Source organism: Bos mutus, chromosome 20, assembly GCF_027580195.1.
Source record: "Bos mutus isolate GX-2022 chromosome 20, NWIPB_WYAK_1.1, whole genome shotgun sequence".
NCBI lineage: Eukaryota > Metazoa > Chordata > Mammalia > Artiodactyla > Bovidae > Bos > Bos mutus.
Window position 1 is genome coordinate 36,752,196 of NC_091636.1, and position 23,266 is coordinate 36,775,461.

The window sequence follows — 23,266 nt, forward strand, 5'->3', positions numbered from 1 at the left end:
TAAAGTGAAATCCAAATAAAGGTTAGAGTTGAGCTAATGGTAATGCACCAACCTTGGCTTAATTGTCACAAGTGTAATGTGATGTGGTAATGTAAAATGTTAATAATAAGAGGAACTGGGTACTTGAACTACCTTATAGCTTTTCTGTAAATTAAAAAATATTCTGAAATTAAAAGTTTACTAAAATTTTGAACCGGAAATATCAAATGACCTCTTTATTTGAGCACACATACCTATATTTTTCACCTCTTTCAACTGAAAAGGTCAAGAAGTAATGATACCCCAATATCAGTGAACATGTGCAGCAACCAGATTTAGCCTTTGAATACCACTCCCATAACAAAACAGCTGTCTGTGGAAAAATCCTTACTCTGGGACTTGGAAAGGCATGTACTAGGATAATAAGTAAGCTTTTAAAGACAAATAAGGTCATGTCAAAACACAGCAATCAGGGACTCCCACTGGCCAAATCTTGGACAACTTAAAAATCAAAAAAAAATAAAAAATAAAAAATAATGACTCCAACTGACTGAAACACAGGAAAATTTTAAAATCATAAATACTGGTAATTGCAAAAGAAAAAAAACACAATCATCATCACCAATAGCAACAACTCATTTAACAACACTAATCTGTAAGCTAAAAATGAGTAATAAAAGGGTAATAACTAAGCATTTATCCTGACTCTTCAGCAGGAATTGTATTTCAGGGGAATCAATTAATATCAGTTAATGAAGAAAAAGTACTTCTTTTAGAAGAATGCCAACAAGTAAAAGTAGATGAAATAGCAGATTTAGAAAACCACTATCTTGCAATACTCAATGAAACAAAATAAATGATTCAGGTATGAATAATCAAGGGATGCTAAATTTATTAATTGAAAGGATAAATAGAATCTGGATATTAACGTGGTACCAAGGTGTTTTCCCACAAAGGTTTTGCCTATTTCAAGTATGTAATATTAACTTTACAATGGAGGAATAAGATATTCCAACTTACCCCAGGGATCAGTCTTAACTTCTAGTCACTAATACTGACAACAACCAGATAATACATGCCACCTAATATTAGACAATATGGATTATAATCAAGCCTTTGGATCTTCTATAGGAAATATGGGAGATAAAGAGAAAACTTAGATGATATCAAAAGGAAGCAATTAGAAAATCATGAAGGAAAAATCTCATAGAGGACAACTACACCTGTCTTTTAACAAAGTTATGGGAAAGAAATGGTTAAGGAAGGGTCACTGTAGATTAAAAGATAAGTAAGAGAGGTACAAAATAGATGTGTTGTGTATTACTTGATTGGATCCATGTCTGACAAACCAGCATTAAAACACATTTTGAGAGCAAATGAGGAAATTTAAATATGGAATGTTAATTAGAAATATTGAGGAATTCTAAAGAATTTTGTTAAAAGTAATAATAGAACTACATTTACATAGAAAGCATCTGTCATTTTAAAGGGAACACACTGAAGTATTTCAAAGTGAAAGGTCTGTGTTTTTTTTAATATTATAGTTGATTTATAATATTAGTTTTAGGTGTATAACAGAGCAATTCAATATTTTATGGATTATACTCCATTTAAAATTACTACAGACTAATGCCTATATTTCCTTTTGTTATACAATATACCTCTGTTGTCTATTTATCTTATACACAGTGGTCTGTATCCCCTTAATCCCATACCCCTATGTCACCCCTCTCCCCACTCCTCACTGGTAACCACTGGTTGAGTCTCCCCATCCATGAGTCTATAACTCATGGATTATTTAACAGTGTCTTCACTTTTAAATAATTCAAAAATTACAAAAATGAGCTGAAATAAATAAAAACATATTTGTAACTGCTGCTGCTGCAGCAGCATAACTGCTAAATCTAGGTAAAGAGTAGATGGCTATTGTACTAATCCCTCTATTTGTCTCTCCATTTGAAATTGTTTACAGTAAAAAGTGAATTATAGATGAATAGGTAAATAGATATAAAATATACACTGAGCCAATAAAAGGCTTCCCCAGTGGTTCAGCAGTAGATAATCTGCCTGCCAATGCCAGGAACCACAGGAAACAAGGATTTGATCCCTGGGTTGGGAAGATCTCCTGGAGGAGGAAATGGCAACCCACTCCAATATTCTTGTCTGGAGAATCTCATGGAGGATTCTTGCCTGGAGAATCCCATGAACAGAGGAGCCTGGCAGGCTACAGTCCACAGGATCACACAGAGTTGGACATGACTGAAGCAACTTACCATATACGCACGAGTCAAAAAAAAAATCATAAAAAGCAGAGACAGTCACATTACTTAGAGATCAGGAGCAAGTGATAGCAAAGTTAAATAGTTGTCATGATTTAAAGGAGTAATATTCACGTAACATTTGCAATTTTAGAGTTTTATATTAATTTTATATGTTGTCAAGAATTCTATTTCTTCCCGTCTAAACCTTTGATAGCTCACAATTACATACAGGATGCAACAATTTAATTGTAGAAGAGAAAATAAGCTTATTCTTGGTTTTTTCCTGCATTTTCAATTGTAACAGTGTAGCAAATGACACATTTTAATAAATAATAGAGCACTGGCTTGAAACTCATGAGACATGTATTCTCTTCAGAGCTGATTATTAACAAAGCACTGAATAGGGACTTCCCTGGTGGTCCAGTGGCTAAGACTCCATGCTCTCAATGCAGGCGACCTGGGGAACCCAGGGAACTGATCCCACATGCTGCAACTAAGACCTGGTACATACAAATTAAAAAAAAAGCAGCACTGGATAGTCCTGAACAAGTCACGTTACAGCTGCAAAGATAGAAGGAAAGCATAATCCCTTTATGTATCGAGAGACTATCATGTGGGGAAAAGGGATATAAACAACATATTTTATGTACATTTTCAAAAGGTCATCATACTAACTCAAGATGAACATCACTATTTTAAATCATCAGAGCTATTTTAAATACAGCCATCATTGGAGATACTGGAGGGCTTTTTGTATTTTTTTGTTTTTGTTTTTTTGTCTTTTCCTTTCCAATTGATTATTTATTTGACATGATCTATTTAGTGAATTTTCAAATTTTTACTTCAGACAGGCTGCAGAAAAATCCCAGCATCTCGTTTAGATGCCTTAACCATCACTTTCACCACAAAAGGGTCACGGAAGCAAACGCTCAACAGTCCAGAGACAGGAACTTTGTTTATACAGTTAATGGAACCCAGAGTTTACAAGTGGAGATTAAGCAAAAAGACATTAAGCCTACAAGTTCAGGTTGAAGACAAAACTAGATTTATACCCCATTCACATAAGAGTGAAACTGGGTCTGAATAACTTCAGCTAATCCACATATCTTGAATATTTTTAAATCTCATCATTGAAAGCTCATTTACAATATACATCATGTTGTATCAGCAAGTTAACAAGTTTCACCAGTAAAATCCATTTCTGATATTCAATAAGCTAAAAGATCAAAGGTGGTCAAAAACAGAAACAAGAGGGTGGCTTACAGTAGCAATACATAAAGCCCTTTATGATACAATGCTAGCTGACCATACCTGCACAGTGCAGCACCCACTAGCACTTGGCTATTGGCTTAACATATGCTATACACATATATATAATATTACACAGTAGCTACTGAAGTGTTTTAAACTAGACAAAGTAACAATTTCTAAATACAAATATTTTTAAAAAACACAACAAAAAACAGAAAATGTTTTTAGAACAGATTCCTGTAACTAAAGGGAACTTAATAAAAGGTACACTTTCCTTTCATCTGAATAACGAAGGTAGAATACAGTCATGTAAACTTACTGTATTCTGATAAAACTCACCATAAATGGAATTCAAATGACCAGAGACTCTGTCTTCAAAAATGAAGATATTAAGTTGCATAACACATACCATTCACAGGGCTGAAGGGATCGAAATGCCTTAAAAGAAGCATCCATTCCAGCAAAATCCCAAAATTTAACATCATAGTCATATCCTCCAGTCACCAAACGGGCACCTGAGGGATCCAGACCCAAAGCAGAAACCTGTTATTTAAAAAAAATAAAAAATTAAATGGAGAGAAACTATTTATAGCCTATTATAACCCCCATTTCCTTTCTCTAACCCTGCTGCTGCTGCTGCTGCTGCTAAGTCGCTTCAGTCGTGTCTGACTCTGTGTGACCCCATAGATGGCAGCCCACCAGGCTCCTCTGTCCCTGGGATTTTCCAGGCAAGAATACTGGAGTGGGTTGCCATTTCCTTCTCCAATGCATGCATGCATGCATGCATGCTAAGTCGCTTCAGTCATGTCCAACTCTGTGCGACCCTATGGACAGCAGCCCACCAGGCTCCCCTGTCCATGGGATTCTATAGGCAAGAATACTGGAGTGGGTTGCCATTCCCTTCTCTCTAACCCTACTTCCTACCTTATAGGTGCTGAAAATATAGATCACTAACTGCTATTACTTATGAAAAGTAAAAATGGACAGCACCTTCTAAATCATTTGACTTTGTTATTATATTATTTCCTTGAAATACAAGAAAATTTTTTTTATTTATTTTAATTGGAGGATAATTATAATATTGTGATGGGTTTTGCCATACATCAACATGAATCAGCCATAGGCATACATTTGTCCCCTTCCTCCTGAACCCCACTCTGACTTCCCTCCCCACCCCATCCCTCCAGGTTGTCACAGAGCACCAGGTTTGGGCTCCCTGGGTCATACATCAAACTCCCACTGGCTATCTATTTTAATTTAATCGAATCACCAGCTTCATCCCAGCTTCTCTACCGTGTACTCTGAATAGCTAGCTATCACTGCAATTTCATGTGATACACTAAGTTGCCTTGGAATATAAGTAGGTATCTTAAAAACAATCCACTTTTTCAGTAAAAGATTTTGAGAAAGCCTTTTAAGATTGACTGTTACTAAATGAAGAACACATGAATCTAAAATTACCAAAATGAGTCATGTGAGTAGAAACCATAAATCAATTTAACAAAACAAAGTGGAAATTATTATCTTGTGAATATGGCTAAATGACTCTAAGTATAGTCACCTTAAATAATTATTTTTAAACATGAGTTTATAAGTAACTAGCCACATTATAATATCACTTATACTGGTTCCATAAACTATTTGCTTTCCCTGTTAACTTTCTGAGGTCCAACTCACATACAAATATCCAATGTGTAGCTCACTGTTCTTGAGCTGTATTTAACATTCTCATCAAAGTAGTTAGTCCCTGGATCTACTGCCTCTCAGAAGGAAAGAACTGCATTTGGACTGCACATTAAACGTGATTGTCATATAGAAGACAGAAAAAGGATCACAGTTTGAAATAAAGAAAGGGAAGGCCATACAGAAAGTTACTATAAATCAATTCTCTAAATAGACATGAAAAGTTAAGTTACAGAAGAAATCATATGAAATCTGGAATTTGCTTAAAACAATCCCACAAGGTAGGCAGATGGCATGGGGGAAAGGAGGTTTATTAGAAATGTAAGGTATACAGGAAACAAGATGGGCCTTATGTCAACAACTGGTAAGGCTCAGATACACATATATGGGAATTCCTTTCAGTATTCTCTATAATTCTGTGAATGGGTAAACATTTTTACAAAAACTAGTTTAAAAAAAAACAGACATATAAAGAAACAGACATGTAAAAAAAGACCTATTTCCAAGAAATTGAAATACATATGCAAAGGCAGGACTGCCCCCCCCCCAAAAAAATAGTTAACCTAACAGTACAACTAGAAGCTCTGATTTTTAATGTGTAAAATAACAAAGTATTGTTTAAATTGTATACATTTATTTTATTTTTTAATTTTAATTTATGCATTTTTAAAGATAAAATTTGCTTTGAAAAAATATGAATATTTACTCATATATATAATTTAGAAAGATGGTAACGATAACCCAGTATGCGAGACAGCAAAAGAGACACAGATGTATAGAACAGTCTTTTGGACTCTGTGGGAGAGGCGGGAGGGGATGATTTGGGAGAATGGCATTGAAACATGTATAATATCATATATGAAACAAATCGCCAGTCCAGGTTCGATGCATGATACTGGATGCTTGGGGCTGGTGCACTGGGATGACTCAGAGGGATGGTACAGGAAGGGAGGTGGGAGGGGGGTTCAGGATAGGGAACATGTGTATACCCGTGGTGGATTCATGTTGATGTATGGCAAAACCAATACAATATTGTAAAGTAATTAGCCTCCAATTAAAATAAATAAAATTTTTTAAAATGTTAAAAGGAAAAAATATATATGAATATTTAAATAAAATGTATTATTTATCTGTTATTAACAGAACTACCTGTTGCAAAAATCTCTAAATGACAGGAAAGCTTCCTTTTTAAGTACTAGTAGTCTATAATTTTTTTTATTTACTGAAATTGAAAATTGGTAAAATTCTTTCATGATTTCAGAATAAAAATATAAAAATGTGATTTAATAAAAAGTAGGTATAGTATGAAGAACTAGATGGAAATGGCAACAATGAAAGGCAGCAATTCTCAGATATTTTGGTTTCAAGACCTTTTACACTCAAAATCTTTTGAGAACCCCTAAAAATGTCTGTTTATGCAAGTTATGTGTCAATATTTACCATAAGCAAAAATCAAAATTAGGACATTTATAATATTTACTGTTTACTTCATTTAAAATAATAATAAACCCACTGTACTTTATAACCATTTTATGGAAACAATATTTTCAAAAGTAAAAATTTCAGTGGGGAAAATATCATTATTTTAGCATACATGGCTATTAATTCTATCATTTGCATTATTTCTGGATCTATTTCTATTGATTGATATTTTTCTGCCTCGTTATGGGATTTTACTTCTTTACATGTCAGACATCTATTAGAAAAAAAGCTTGCTTCATTATAAAGGGAAACCAAGATAATTTTATTCTTTTATTCATTCACAAGCAAGTTTCATTCACTCAACTATCATTTTTAATAAAATACCATTAAATCTTTTTTTTTTACAATAAGATAGGTGGCACTAGGGATAAAGAACCCATCTGCCAATGCAGGAAACTTAAGAAACATGGATTCCATCCCTGGGTCAGGAAGATTCCCTGGAGAAGGAAATGGCAACCCACTCCAGAATTCTTGCTGGGAAATCTGAAGGACAGAGGAGCCTGGTGGGCTCCAGCCCATGAGGTCGCACAGTCCATGAGTTCGCAAAGAGTTGGACATGACTGAAGTGACTTGGCAAAATGATTTCATCTTACACCTCAAAATTTTTACACTGCTTTAATTTTTAAATTAAAAATGTAAATGCTTTTGAACTGTGGTGTTGGAGAAGACTCTTGAGAGTCCCTTGGACTGCAAGGAGATCCAACCAGTCCATCCTAAAGGAAATCAGTCCTGGGTGTTTATTGGAAGGACTGATGTTGAAGCTGAAACTCCAATACTTTGGCCACCTCATGCAAAGAGCTGACTCATCTGAAAAGACCCTGATGCTGGGAAAGATTGAGGGCAGGAGGAGAAGGGGACGACAGAGGATAAGATGGTTGGATGGCATCACTGACGCAATGGACATGGGTTTGGGTGGACTCTGGGAGTTGGTGATGGATAGGGAGGCTTGGTGTGCTGCAGTTCATGGTGTCACAAAGAGTCAGACACAACTGAGCGACTGAACTGAACTGAATTTTTAAATAACATAAATAAATGTGACAATTATAAAATATAATCCATAAATCTAAGGAATGTAATCTTTAGAGTCATACTAAGCTTATGTTCATTTCTTATCTCAACTTCCACCTAAAAAATGAACTCAGGCCTCTTACTGATACAGAAATGAAGTTAACAGTAATGAGAAATTTTCCCACACTATAATACAAAAAATTATTTGAGTTTCATTTCTTTCTTTCATTTACAGTGTTCCTATATTGAAGAAAGAGGTTTTAAAGCCAACAATAACCATGAAAATTTCCTTAACAATAACAATAACAATTTCCTTAATGAATAAGTGTTCCTATTTTAAATGAAATGCAATGGCTATTTTGACTGAACAGAAAGGTAATCTGTTTTCCTTAATGTCCATCATTAAGGAAATGTCTATCACAATTTCTTTGTGATATCAGTTGATTGTATAATGGCCTTAATATAAGTATATCATTTTAGTTCACTTTTCCATGAGAGCCTGTCATTGAGGGAAAATAATTAAATTTTTAAAACTTACTGTCTTAGTGCCATGCTTTAGCGTTATTTCATGTGAGTCAGGGATCTTTCGGACAGGATTCTGAAAAAAGAAAATTCCATGACATTAAACAGTAATATACCGGGGAGGGAGGTGGGAGGAGGGTTCAGGATGGGGAACACATGTATACCTGTGGTGGATTCATTTTGATATTTGGCAAAACCAATACAATATTGCAAAGTTTAAAAACAAAATAAAATTTTAAAAAAAGTAATATACCATATTTGAGAGGAACTACATACATTCACAGGAAATTTAATTTTTAAAAATTGCATCACTGGCTTTTTAACACAAAACTTTAAAAGACTGGAAATAAAAAGTGTGAGTATATCATTTCTCAACTTCTAGATAGATTACAATTGGTCACTCTGAGCTGATAATAAATTTATCTTATATCTCTAAAAAGCTAAACCTAAGAAATTCTTTAGGTTGTATGAAACTTTAAGATCCTCTCCATACAGAAAATTCTTAAAGTCCTCTTTTCATTGGTACTTGGGCATACCTTAAAGTATTTATGCACTTAACTTATAATAGACAACACATTTATCTTAGAATTTGCACAGGATATATACCTTTTAACCCATAAAAGATTAAAAAACAAAAAGCTAATATTCAAATGGTACAAATACGGAATTCAGTGATTGATCAATTCAAAAAGCCTTTATTAAAGTGGGATTATACCAGATGCTAAGTAGCATTAGACACAGCCTCTACTCATCTCCCCTCCCAAGAGGGAACACCAATAACTCTGCATGTTATGTTAAAAAGGGTATGGACAGAACAATGGAGGGACAGAGGCGATGGATGCATAAACCAGACGTAAGAGGTCACAGCGATCATTTACGTAAGATGTTTCATTGTTTAATCAAGTCTCCGTTATCCAAGTGTAGGGTTACTATACTAAAATTATACAGTCATTACAACTTCATGCTAGGATTATCTTGCAATCTACTTAATTAAACATGTGCAATCTACAGACTTTGGTTTCTGACTTTCCTCCTTCTTCAGGATCACTGATGAATGAATCAATCACCAGTTCATTCTAGTTTATCTTAAATCTTTCCCCTACTATGGCTCTCTCTTCTCAGCATATGAACAATTAAAGTACTTTCCATATTAAAGCACGCACACACTAACTTCCCCCTATGTTTACTGCTGTATCATTATCTTTCCTTTATTTTTTCTTTCCTCACACTACATTTACACTCAGTGCCTCTACTTTCTTTCACCTTCTACCTCTACCATTTAAGCATTTGTCATTTAATTCCTAATGTCTAGCAGAGTTTTTAGCACTTAAGGGACCCTTAGTAAATATTTGTTGAATGAATAAATATTATTAATGCCCCAGGACACTTCACAGACCTTAACCGGCACATCTGACCTTTCATCAGCATGATAGCTTTGTAACTATTTCCTCCACCTTGAAAAATGTTCCTTCTTGGGAGGAATCAGCCTTGACAAAAAGCCAGAAAATCTAGGGTTTTAAAATCAAGCTCTGATACTCATTAACCCTGTCATAACCTCAGAAGAGTAATGACTTTCAGTTTCCTTATTTGCAAAGAGGATAACAACATCTGTCCCGTAAGTTATCGTGAATTAAGTGTTGTAAAGGTCATAATACAGAGTCTGGCACAAAGTAGTTGCTAAATAAGTGACAGCCATCATTTATTCTAAGGCATAGCTCCTGTCTGTCTCTCTGGTCATATTAGTCTATTTCTAGGCTTCGCCTCCTCTTTATTTGGCTAATTTCTACTCACCCTTTAAGACTCAATTCAGATGTGACCTACTCCCTTCTGTGCTGTGCTATGCTTAGTCAGTCAATCATGTCCAACTCTTTGCTACCTCATGGACTGTAGCCTGCCAGGCTCCTCTGTCCATGGGGATTCTCCAGGCAAGAATACCGTACTCTCATAACAACTTCACCTTGTCTCGTGTGTGTATGCTCATTCGCTTCGGTCGTGTCCGACTCTTTGTGACCCCATGGACTGTAGCCCACCAGGCTCCTCTGTCTATGGGATTCTCCAGGCAAGAATACAGGAGTGGGTTGCCATACCCTCTTCCCGGGGTCTTCCCAATCCAGGGATCAAACCCATGTCTGGGTGCATCTCCTGCATTGCAGGTGGATTCTGTACCCACTGAGCCACCAGGGAAGCCCCACAGAACCTATCATAAAACATCGTAGTTTTTTACCTCTCTGTCTCCACACCGTTCCCTAACCAAACTGCAAAAGAGATACTTCTCAAAGACTGTGAGTACACACACACACACACACACATATTGTCTCTAGGTCCCTAATCTATAAAACACCTGGTATAATTCAGGCACACAAAAGTTTTTAGAGTGAATTAATGGCTGTTAACAATGTCTACCTTGTAAATCACATTAGATAATCTTTAATTTACCTCAAACATTAGTGTTTATGTCTATAAAGAAGAGCAGGTAGGTGCTATCCATCAGGTGAGTCTGCTGAGTGACAGTCAAAGATAACTGGCAATTTCCCAAAAGTAAAAACCTTTGAAGACCAAATGATCCTGTCCCAGACTAAAAAAGCACATATAAACTTGCAAGTATAGAGAAATGAAGGTGGTTTTGTTTTAGACTTGTTTGCCTCTGAAAGTGGCTATAGTTCATTAGCACCACAGATCAGTAAAGATCAGGAACCCAGAGGCACTGCACAAAAACACTGACCTCACAGTAACCCAAGGAACTGCAGGAGAGCTTGCAGTTTATTTCAAGACAAAGATATTACAGAATGGTTCACGATCTCTTAGAAAGTCCCACACACACCCATCTCAGATATACCAATATTCCAACACAAATTTCAAAATAATTTAAAAGTTGAGCAAATGAATTCTGGACTGCCTCTATACTAATTATGTAAACCACTGCTTGTATTCCTAAAAGAAACAAGAGAACAGTTCAATTGTTTTACTTTGAGAAGAATCTATTACTATCGTTTCATAACCAATGACTATTTTATCACTCAGGAAAGAGAAACACTGTCACCAAAAGGAAGGATGAACAGTTCAATGCAGAATTGTTTTAGACAATTTTGACATTTAAAGAAAAAACTTGCAAGAACACAGAACAACTTAGTATTTACATTAGGAGTAAATTAAATATTTTTATCACTAAGAAAGAAGGAAAACATAAATACAGTATACTAAAAATGTATAAGGAATTTAGAAAATTACGATAACCCTGAGTTCAATGCAGACATGATGTATAGAACAGTCTTATGGACTCTCTGGGAGACAGGTGGGAAGATTTGGGAGAATGTTTGAAAAAAAAAATGTTGAAAGAATGCCAGTCCAGGTTCAGATGCTGGACAACTTAGGGGGATGGTATTTAGGGTTCATTGGGGAGCATGTAATTTTTTTATAAAAAAAAAAAAAAAATAATAAATAAATAAATAAATATTGTTTACATTTAAAATCAAAGTTTTACTGGAAATCATGTAGGGCATAACTCATAAAAAGCCCATATAATTGGCACAACTAAATCATCTAAAATAGTAGCTATCCATCTTTTGGTAGCATATCACTTGATGGTGACTGTTCTTTGTCCAGAACTTTTACTAATGACTTTTTGAAATATGGCTTAGTGTGAAATTTGCTATAACAGTAAAACATTTTCAAGATTTCCCTGCCAGAGGACATCATAAACTACAAGACCTCAATGAAGTCATTTACTGCCAAAATTCGTAACAAGAGCTACACTCTTAATGGAAGATGGGAAAAGATACCAGTTTCTGTTTTGGTTTGATTTTAAATGCCAACCAAAGGGTTATTTCCCAGGCTCTTTTGTTTACCTCAATAAGAACAATGATAGCAAACATATCTGGAATAACATGAGCAATTCCATCTGATGTACATACATCCTTACAGTGTTTTCAAAAGAACTGAAAATCATTAATAACCTTTCTGGAATAAATTTGTCATAAATTTTAAAAGTTAGATATGTGTAGTACTTTGAGCCAAAATAAAAAAGTCTCAGTTCAGTTCAGTCACTCAGTCATGTCCGACTCTTTGTGACCCCATGAATTCCAGCACGCCAGGCCTCCCTGTCCATCACCAACTCCTGGAGTTCACCCAGACTCATGTCCATCGAGTCGGTGATGCCATCCAGCCATCTCATCCTCTGTCGTCCCCTTCTACTTCTGCCCCCAATCCCTCCCAGCATCAGGGTCTTTTCCAATGAGTCAACTCTTTGCATGAGGTGGCCGAAGTATTGAAGTTTCAGCTTTAGCATTAGTCCTCCCAAAGAACACCCAGGACTGATCTCCTTTAGAATGGACTGGTTGGATCTCCTTGCAGTCCAAGGGACTCTCAAGAGTCTTCTCCAACACCACAGTTCAAAAGAATCAGTTCTTCGGCGCTCAGCCTTCTTCACAGTCCAACTCTCACATCCATACATGACCACAGGAAAAACCATAGCCTTGACTAGACGGACCTTTGTTGGCAAAGTAACGTCTCTGCTTTTGAATATGCTATCTAGGTTGGTCATAACTTTTCTTCCAAGGAGTAAAAAGTCTACTCAGTAATAAATGTCTACCACAAAGCAGCTAGTAGTTGTGGCAGAAAATGGAGATTTCCATAAAGGAGCTTGAAAATGAGTGCTACTTTCTCCCAGAAACCACTCTGGAAATAGTTACCAGTGTAGTATCATTGGTTGTTGTTCGCTGTTTAGTCACTCAGTCATGTCTGACTCTTTGTGACCCCATGAAATGCAGCATGCCAGGCTTTCCTGTCCTTCACCAACTCCCAGAGCTTGCTCAAATTCATGTCCATTGGGTCAGTAATGCCATCCAACCATCTCATCATCCGTTGTCCCCTCCTCCTCCTGCCTTCAGTTTTTCCCAGCATCAGGGTCTTTCCCAGTTCTTATTATCAGGTGGCCAAAGTACTGCAGCTTCAGCTTCAGTACCCATCGTTCCAGAGAATATTCAGGACTGATTTCCTTTAGGATTGACTGGTTGACTCTCCTTGAAGTGCAAGGGACTTCCAAGAGTCTTCTCCAACACCCCAATTTGAAAGCATCAATTCTTCAGTGCTCAGCTTTCTTTATGGTCCAACTCTCACATCCAAACACAACTACATCCTTACATGAAAAACTATAATTTTCATTGTAGAGACCTTTGTCAGCAAAGTGATGTCTCTACTTTTTAATACACTGTCTAGGTTGGTCATAGCTCTTCTTCCAAAGAACAAGCATCTTTTAATTTCATGGCTGCAGCCACTGTCCAGAGTGATTTTGGAGTCCAGGAACATAAAGTCTGTCACTATTTCCACTGTTGCCCCATTTATTTGCCACGAAGTGATGGGACCAGATGCCATGATATTAGTTTTCTGAATATTAAGAGTTTTAAGCTAGTTTTTTCACTCTCTTCTTTCACTTTGATCAACAGGCTCTTTAGTTCTTCTTTGCTTTCTCCCATAAGGGTGGTGTCATCTGCATATCTGAGGTTATTGTTATTTCTCCCTGTAACCTTGATTCCAGCTTGTGCTTCATCCAGTCCAACATTTCACATGATGTACTCTGCATATAAGTTAAATAAGCAGGGTGACAACATACAGCCTTGACATACTCCTTTCCCAATTTGCAGCCAGTCCATTATTCCATGTCCAGTTCTAACTGTTGCTTCTTGACCTGCAAACAGGATTCACAGGAGGCAGGTAAGGTGGTTTGGTATTCCCATCTCTTGAAGAATTTTCCAGTTTGTTGTGATCCACATAGTCAAAGGCTTTAGTGTAGTCAATGAAGCAGAATTAGACGTTTTTCTGGAATTCTCTTGCTTTTTCTATGATCCAAAGGATGTTGGCAATTTGATCTCTGGTTACTCTGCTTTTCCTAAATCCAGCTTATACATCTGGAAGTTCCAGTTTCATGTACTGTTGAAACCTAGCTTGAATTATCACAAGCAACCAGAGTCCAGTTAGAGTCCATTCTGTTGTAACTCTTAGAATTCATTCATTTACTCATTCACTTACTAATCACACATTCACTTAACAACATTTATTGAGTGTTTAATCATATACAACATACCAGGAACTAAGTTAAAGATAAAAAGACCAATAACAAAGACTTTGCTCACAAAGAACTGCCAGTCTAACAAAATAAAACAAATAGGTAAACAAATAAGCAAACTAAAATCTTTCAGAGGCTATGGCAGAAGGATACACAGGGTTCAGCACTCAATTGCATTACGCCTAGGAATTCCACGTGCCTAGAAAAGTAGAGAGTGATTAGAAAAGGTTTCATGCAAGAGATGTTTGAGACGCCTTTGGAAAAACAGAAGTTCCCTAGGTAAAAGCGGAGGACATCTAGGATAGAATAAGATGACTCTTGACACTTTCTCAACTGCAAATAGTTTTGCCTGGCTGGAGTTTAAATTTCTGGGCAAGAAAAAGGGAAAGGATGTGTGTGTGTGTGCGTGTGTTAGTTACTGTTAACCCAGAAAGTTAGTTAGCCCAGAGAGTCAGTTATGAGCCAAACTGTATACAATGCCAAGAATCTGAAATTCAAGTTCTAAGACACGTAGAGTAATATAACAAGATTTGAGATTTCAAAAAAAATCACCAAGGCATCAAAAGAGACAGTTAACACAGTGAAAAGGTAACATACAGAATGGGAGAAAACATTTGCAATACATATATCTGATATGGTATCAATATTTAGAATAAATTAAAAACTTCTATGACTCAAAAACAACAACAAAAAAGCTCATTTCAAAATATGGCAAAGGAGTTGAATAGCTATTTTTTCCAGAGAAGATACACAAATGACCAACAAGCATATGAGAAGATATTCAATATCACTAATCCTTCAGTTCAGTTCAGTTCAGTCGCTCAGTCGTGTCCGACTCCTTGCGACCCCATGAATCACAGCATGCCAGGCCTCCCTGTCCATCACCAACTCCCAGAGCTCACCCAAATTCATGTCCATTGAGTCAGTGATGCCATCCAGCTATCTCAAGCTCTGTCACCCCCTTCTCCTCCTGCCCCCAATCCCTCCCAGCATCAGGGTCTTTTCCAATGAGTCAACTCTTCGCATGAGGTGGCCAAAGTACTGGAGTTTCAGCCTCAGCATCAGTCCTTCCAATGAACACCCAGGACTGGTCTCCTTTAGGATGGACTGGTTGGATCTCCTTGCAGTCCAAGGGACTCTCAAGAGTCTTCTCCAGCATCACAGTTCAAAAGCATCAATTCTTCGGCGCTCAGCTTTCTTCACAGTCCAACTCTCACATCCATACATGACCACAGGAAAAACCATGGCCTTGACTAGACAGACCTTTGTTGGCAAAGTAATGTCTCTGCTTTTGAATATGCTATCTAGGTTGGTCATAACTTTCCTTCCAAGGAGTAAGCGTCTTTTAATTTCATGGCTGCAGTCACTATCTGCAGTGATTTTGGAGCCCAAAAAAATAAAGTTTGACACTGTTTCCACTGTTTCCCCATTTATTTCCCATGAAGTGATGGGACCAGAGTAATCCTTAGGGAAATCCAAATCAAAACCACAATGAGATACCACTTCACACTCAATGCAATACTAATATTTAATGAGGAAAAAGAAAGAAAAACTACATAAATGTTAGCAAGGATAGCTGTACATCTAAAAATGAGTAAGACTGCAAATTTTATATTATGTGCAATTTACCAAAAAAACCTTATACTAGATACAACACACATAAGCAAACCAAAAAAGATTAAATGATGCATACTATTAAGCTGGAATACTTCTCAATATGCTAACAAATGCTAGGTAAGCTTCAAAATGAATCATTTATCAAATATTTACAATCTTCCTTCAAAAATGTAAAGTTATATGTTTAAAATACTGCAGGAAGGAAAGACAATTTCCTATCTAAATCTCACAGCTGGTTCCAATCCTTCAATTAGCAGTATTCCCAAACCACTTCTAAATTACCTTCAAACCATCTATGCCCTATTGCAAGCTGCAATCTTGGAGGACATTTCTTAGTAACATGACTTAAAAGTACATTGTTAAATAACTCTTTGTACTTGTAGGGCTGAGAAACTTAAAAAGGATAGTTCATTCTTATATTTTATCAGAAGTCACATTTTAAAAAATATGATATTAGCAATAAACACAAAGATGACAAATACTCTTTATGTTTATCATACAAAAATGGCAGGTAATTAGCCAACAGAATTTATATCAAATGACATTTATTTTCAAAGCTACCATGGACATATACTGTATCATTTCCTAACACTCCAAAATTTTATGAATATTTCAGCTCTTATGTGGATGGTGACTGCAGCCATGAAATTAAAAGACGCTTGTTCCTCGGAAGAAAAGTTATGACAAACCTAGACAGTGTATTAAAAAGCAGACACATCACTCTGCCAACAAAGGTCTGTATAGTCAAAACTATGGTTTTTCCAGTAGTCATGTGTGGATGTGAGAGTTGGACCATAAAGAAGGCTGAGTGCCAAAGAATTTATGCTTTTGAAATGTGGTGCTGGAGAAGACTCTTGAGAGTCCCTTGGACTGCAAGGAGATCAAACCAGTCAATCCTAAAGGAAATTAGTCCTGAATATTCATTGGAAGGACTGATGCTGAAGCTGAAGCTCCAGTAATTTGGCCACCTGATGCAAAGAGCCGACTCACTGGAAAGGACCTTGATGCTGGGAAAGATTGAGGGTAAACAGAGAACCTTCAATGTCTCTCTAATAACATTAGTCACAACTGTAACTTGTCATAGCATCACATAATTTGTTTTAGTAATTTTCTTTATTAGTAGAACGTTACTGTGGGTTAAATTTAGAAAAACTAACGTTTTTAAAGAAGTTTCTGGTCAAAGGGTATAAACTTTTTAGTTATAAGATAAATGACTTCTGAGAATCAAATTCTCAGCATGGTAACTACAGTTAATAACACTGTGTTGTATACTTGAAACTTGCTAAAAGAGTAGAGCTTAAATGTTCTCACCATGTGTATGTGCTCAGTTGCAAAGTCGTACAAACCCTTTGTAACCCCATGGACTGTAGCGCCCCAGGCTCCTCTGTTCATACGATTTCCAGGGCATTCCATGATTTGTGGCTCAACAATGCCAATATCTGGGGCCTCCCTGGTGGCTCAGATGGTAAAGAATCCACCTGCAAAGCAGGAGACCCAAGTTTGATCCCTGAGTCAGGAAGGTCCCCTGGAGAAGGGAATGGCTATCCACTCCAGGATTCTTGCCTGAAGAATCCCATGGACAGAGAAGCCTGGATGGCTACCATCCATGGGGTCACAAAAAATAGGACATGACTGAGCAACTGAGCACACACATAGCAATTTAATATTTCTATAGATTATACTCCATTATAGGTTATTACAAGATAATAGGTATAATCTGTGCTATACAGTATAATCTTGTTTATTTTATATAAGCAGTTTGTATTTGTTAATCTAATACCTCTTGTTTGCCCCGCCCCTTTTCTCTCTGTCCTTTGGTACCACAAGTTTATTTTCTTTATCTCTGAGTCTGTTTCTCTTTTTCATATCCACTCATTTGTTTTATTTTTTAGGTTCCACACAGAAGTGATATAATATAGCAATTATCTTTCTCTTTGATTGGAAAATCTTGGAAGTCAAATTTAACTTTCAATTTAGCAAAACTCCTACTCTATAATTCAATCTTCCAAACTGCAGGTAACATAGGATTTTTTCCCCCCGATTCATGCAAACATTCATTCAACAGTTACTTAATAATAAAAATCCTATTGCTTTAAAGAGTCAAGGCAAAAACAGGATAAGAATCTGGTTTCTGCTACTTATTAGTGGTAATTAGTGGTAAGAAAAAATCCCTCCTTCATAGAGCCTCTATTTCCTTAACCATCTACTGGATATAAATAATAATAGTAACAGTGAGCACATACACGCATACTATAACCAAGCACTGCTCAGGGCACCACATATATACAAAGCCATTCAATCTCAGCAACAACTTTGGTCCTACTTTCACCTTATTTGAAAGATGAGGAAACTGAGGCAAAGAGAGGTTAAATAATTTGTCCAAGGTCACATAAGTGAACTTAGACGTCTGGTCCCAAAGTCTGTGCATATAATCATTATGACATACTGCCTCCTCTGTAGTAATACTCACCCTGTGAGCGTCACAGAGTACAATGACAAAGAGAGTTAATATGCCAAAACACTTTCCAACTGCAAGCCCATTATAAGAAAGACATTAGTACAGGCCTGGGGCCATAAAGGTTCTATTCTAAAAATACATATTTGAGAAATCATTTGAGACCAGGTATAAAATGCCATGAGACAGAAAGAGCAAAATTAGTTCAGCATGGGTTATATACTGTAATAGTATGAGTTACATTTAAGATTTCATAACTGTCTTTTATAAAAATTGAGTTATTACTTAGGCAATCTTTTTATATTTAGTTAAAGATACACAGATGGTACTAATTTTAACTACAAAAATTATCAAGGTATCAGTCAAATCAGTGAGAATTAATTTACTTAGGAAAATAAGAGAAACTTAAGACATAATAAATTTTCATCAAATTTACCTGGTACTGAGAAAAAAATATATCTTAATCCTTCTCTACATCAGATCAGATCAGATCAGATCAGTCACTCAGTCGTGTCTGACTCTTTGAGACCCCATGAATTGCAGCACGCCAAACCCAACACTAGAGAACAGATACCATATCTGATTTAATGTAACTCTGCATACAACTGTAAAAGGTAGTGAAAATTAAAGACATCCCAAAAGCCAATCTATATAGGTTCTCATATTCATTCTATAATTCTTGCACTAGCAATTATATACCCTATTCATCCCATCAAATATGGAACAGACACATTATTAATACTTCTTCCTACTTTCCATAGCACTACTACAACAAAATATTTTAAAGTGCTCTTGGGCATTTCCAGTTAAAGAAGAGAAGCAGACTGTTTACTTCCCATCTCTTTTCTAGTATGTAAAATCTTTGATGACAGGTGCTAAGCCTTATTTTATTTGCATCTTCAGTATTTAGCACAGTGTCTGACATATAGTACTTGCTCAAATATATTCATTCTAACTAAAGATATAAATTACTTAGCAATGACAGTCTATTTAAAGAAAATAAACATGAAATCATGAGAAAAAATAGACAATCAGGGTTTGTATTTATTATAGTATGTTTATCTATCCTTTCTAAAATATGAGGACATATGTATTAACTATCTATATTCTGTATCTACTCTTAAAATTTTTTCTCTGTACCTTCAAGATAAAACATTCAAAGCCACAGACAGAATTACTATAAGGAATACCTAATAAAGCCCAAGTGCCAGGTACTCTGCTAAACGCCAGGAATCCCCTAATAAGGAAGACATAGGCCCTGTCTTCATAGAGCTCAGAAACTAAAGAAGGTGCACACTTGTAAAGAAATAACTATCACAACAATGATCATTTTATCACAGTTGTGACAAGCACAATAATTGAAGAGTGTCCTATGTCAAATCATATACAAAAATTAACTCAGTATGTACCAAAGACCTAAATGTAAGAACTAAAACTATAAAACTCACAGAAAAAAAAAAACAAATAAACAAACATAGGAGTAAATCTTCACAACCTTGAGTTAGGCCACTTAGATATGACACCAAAAGCACAAGCAACAACAGAAAAAACAGATAAACTCAGACTTCACCAAAATTTTAAATTATTATACTTGAAAGTATACCATCAAAGAAGGTAACAGAACAACCCACAGAACAAAATAAAATATTTGCAAAACATATATCTGAGAAGGAATTTGTGTCCAGAATACATAAAGAACCCCTATAACTTAATAAAAAATAGACAAATAACCCAAATAAAACAGGCAGAAGATCTAAAGAGATCTTTTTCCAAACAGGACATACCCATGGCTGATAAGCACATGAAACAGTGTTCAACATCATTACTCTATGGGAAATATAAACCAAAACCACAGTGAGATACCACATCACATCCACTAGGATGGTCATAACCAAAAAGACAGTTACGTATTGGTGAGGATACGGAGAAACTGAACCCTCAGAGACTACTGATGGGATTGTAAAGTGGCATAACCACTTGGGAAAACAGTTTAGCAGTTCCTGTTAAACACACAATTATCATATGACCTAGCAATTCCACTCCTAGATACACATCCCCAAAACCCCAAAACATACATCCATATAACTACTTCTAGACAAATATTCATAGTAATATTATTCATAATAGTCAAAAAGTATAAACATCTGATGTCCATCAACTAATGAATGCATTTTTTTAATGTGATAAGTCCATATAAAAGAGCATTATTTGGCAACAAAAAGGAATGAAGTACATGCTATGTAACATGGATGAACCTTGAAAACTTATGTTAAGTGAAAGAAATCAGTCCCAAAGACCGCCTATTGTATTATTCCATTGATAGGAAATGTCCAGAATAGGCAGGTCCATTGAGACAGAAAGCAGATTAGTGGCTGCCAAGAGCTGGAAGCAGACTAGTGGAGGGAGAATAGGGAGTGAAAGTAAAAGGCTACAAGGTGACTTTTCAGAAGGATAAAAATATTTTAAAAGTGGATAGTGGTGATAGTTGCACAACTCTATGGTTATACTAAAAATCACTAAATTGTGTATCTGAAAATTATGAATTTTAGGATATCAATTACATCTCAATAAAGCTATTACAAAATTTTTTAAATAACAAAGGAATATACTGGTGCCACACAAGTAGCACAAAAAACGAGGTATTCAAACGTCAGTTAATGTTTTTAAAAGGACAAAACACTCTCCTTTCACAAGGAGAAAAGTTGGATACGAAAAAATTAAATGGTTCTTCACTGATAGAGACAGGTCTGTCACAATGTCACCCACAGGGTCACTACTTACACAGACTACCAAGAGAATGGAGGTGCGAAATCCTGACCAGGGTCCACACAGAAGAAAAAGCATGTGGGAATGCATGAAAGAGTAGTCATATTAAAAGACAGTTCCTAGTTGGTACGAAGCGGGCATGAGACAAGTCTAGGGGAGACAAGGGATGACCCTGAAAAGCAGAACAGGCCACGACTAGTGGTAAAGAAAGGCATAATGGTTAAGTACAGGTGTTCAGGGGTAGATTCCCCTAGATATGAAAACTGACTCCACCGTTTACTATGGCTTTGGGTCAGTTAGTGCCTCTGAGTTTCAGTTTACTCATCTGTCAAAAGAGGATAATAGAGTAGGAGGATTAAACAAGTTATTTCACCTTTAATACTTAGAACTTTGCAGCACAAGGGAAGTACCACCACTTACTGCACTACTGTTTTGGGTTCTAGATTTAAGCATATGTTTATCTCGTTATCATAAACCAAACAAAAGGAACTGCAGACACTGAACTGTGAGTTAACAGTGAATTCCTGGTTTGTTGGGGCATCACTTTTTGGGCTGCACTGCTTGGCATGTAGAATGTCCCTGACTGGGGATTGAACTCATGCTTCCTGCAGTGGAAGTGCAGGGTCTTAACCACCAGGCTACCAGGGAAGTTCTGAGCAACACATTTTATGACAGTAAAAAGTATTAAGACTGTGCCATTAACTCCCTTCATTTAATTAAAAAAAAAAAATTTAACCCATCTGTAGTCTTCAAAGCTTTGTGAAATGCAAAAGTGAATAAAGACTCCCTGATTCCAACAGAAAACAGTGGTAAAATGGCAAAATTACCACCCAACAGCTGCCTGGTTAGACTATGTAAATCAACTTGGTGGTCTTGATGTTATTTCAAATTCACAATTAGCTGCACTTCCAGCACTCAGCACCAAGAGTATGAACAAAACGTCCCTCCAAATAAGGATCAAAGTCTATAGGAGAACTCCTTTTAAGTAAGTTCTGTTGGTGCTTTTTTCATGTGTACCTTCAGGCTATTCTATCAATTTGGCACTTAAAAATACAAAATGCATTCAAGTGCAAACTTTATAATCTTGGTAACAGGCAAGTACCTGATTCTACTAAAAGACAAATCAATTTCAGTAAATGTTAATGATTTTGTAAAAATTCTTTAAAAGTACTAAGAAATCATTTTCAAAATTGACATATGCAAATCTTCCACTTTTACCCACGTAAAAAGGAGTGAAAGATCAACAGAGGTATTTTATTTGCAAACACTGTGTTTATACCTACTAATCTGAAAAACTGATTTTATAGCTGTTTTTATAGCTTCTTTAACATCTATAAAAGTGCAAAATATAATTACATAACGCTTGTCCTTAAGAATACTTACTAGTAGGAAAGACAGAAGAAAACAAAGTGAGATCGATTAAAAAAAAAGACTATAACTCAACTACTTTAACACAGAGAGGTTAAAATGGGGAGGGGGTTTTTCGTATTTCCATACAAATTGTGAAATTATTTGTTCTAGCTCTGTGAAGAATACCGTTGGTAGCTTGATAGGGATTGCATTGAATCTATAAATTGCTTTGGGTAGTATACTCATTTTCACTATATTGATTCTTCCAATCCATGAACATGGTATATATTTCTCCATCTATTAGTGTCCTCTTTGATTTCTTTCACCAGTGTTTTATAGTTTTCTATATATAGGTCTTTAGTTTCTTTAGGTAGATATATTCCTAAGTATTTTATTCTTTCCGTTGCAATGGTGAATGGAATTGTTTCCTTAATTTCTCTTTCTGTTTTCTCATTATTAGTGTATAGGAATGCAAGGAATTTCTGTGTGTTGATTTTATATCCTGTAACTTTACTATAATCATTGATTAGTTCTAGTAATTTTCTGGTGGAGTCTTTAGGGTTTTCTATGTAGAGGATCATGTCATCTGCAAATAGTGAGAGTTTTACTTCTTCTTTTCCAATTTGGATTCCTTTTATTTCTTTTTCTGCTCTGATTGCTGTGGCCAAAACTTCCCAAACTATGTTGAATAGTAATGGTGAAAGCAGGCACCCTTGTCTTGTTCCTGATTTTAGAGGAAATTCAGGCTCTACTACAAAGCCACAGTTATCAAGACAGTATGGTACTGGCACAAAGACAGAAATATAGACAAAGGAGGCCAAGAATATACAA

At 36.0% G+C, this 23,266-nt stretch overlaps 1 protein-coding gene across 1 annotated transcript in view; it reads right to left on the reverse strand.

Annotated features, from left to right (window-relative positions):
• WDR70 (WD repeat domain 70) overlaps positions 1-23,266 on the reverse strand; it is a 278,708-nt gene that overhangs the window by 216,827 nt on the left and 38,615 nt on the right. The window contains exons 6-7 of the mRNA XM_005898536.2: positions 8,203-8,262; positions 3,901-4,034 (exon numbers count right to left, since the gene is read on the reverse strand). Of these exons, the coding sequence (XP_005898598.2) occupies positions 3,901-4,034; positions 8,203-8,262 (194 nt within the window). The remainder of the gene's footprint in view (positions 1-3,900; positions 4,035-8,202; positions 8,263-23,266) is intronic.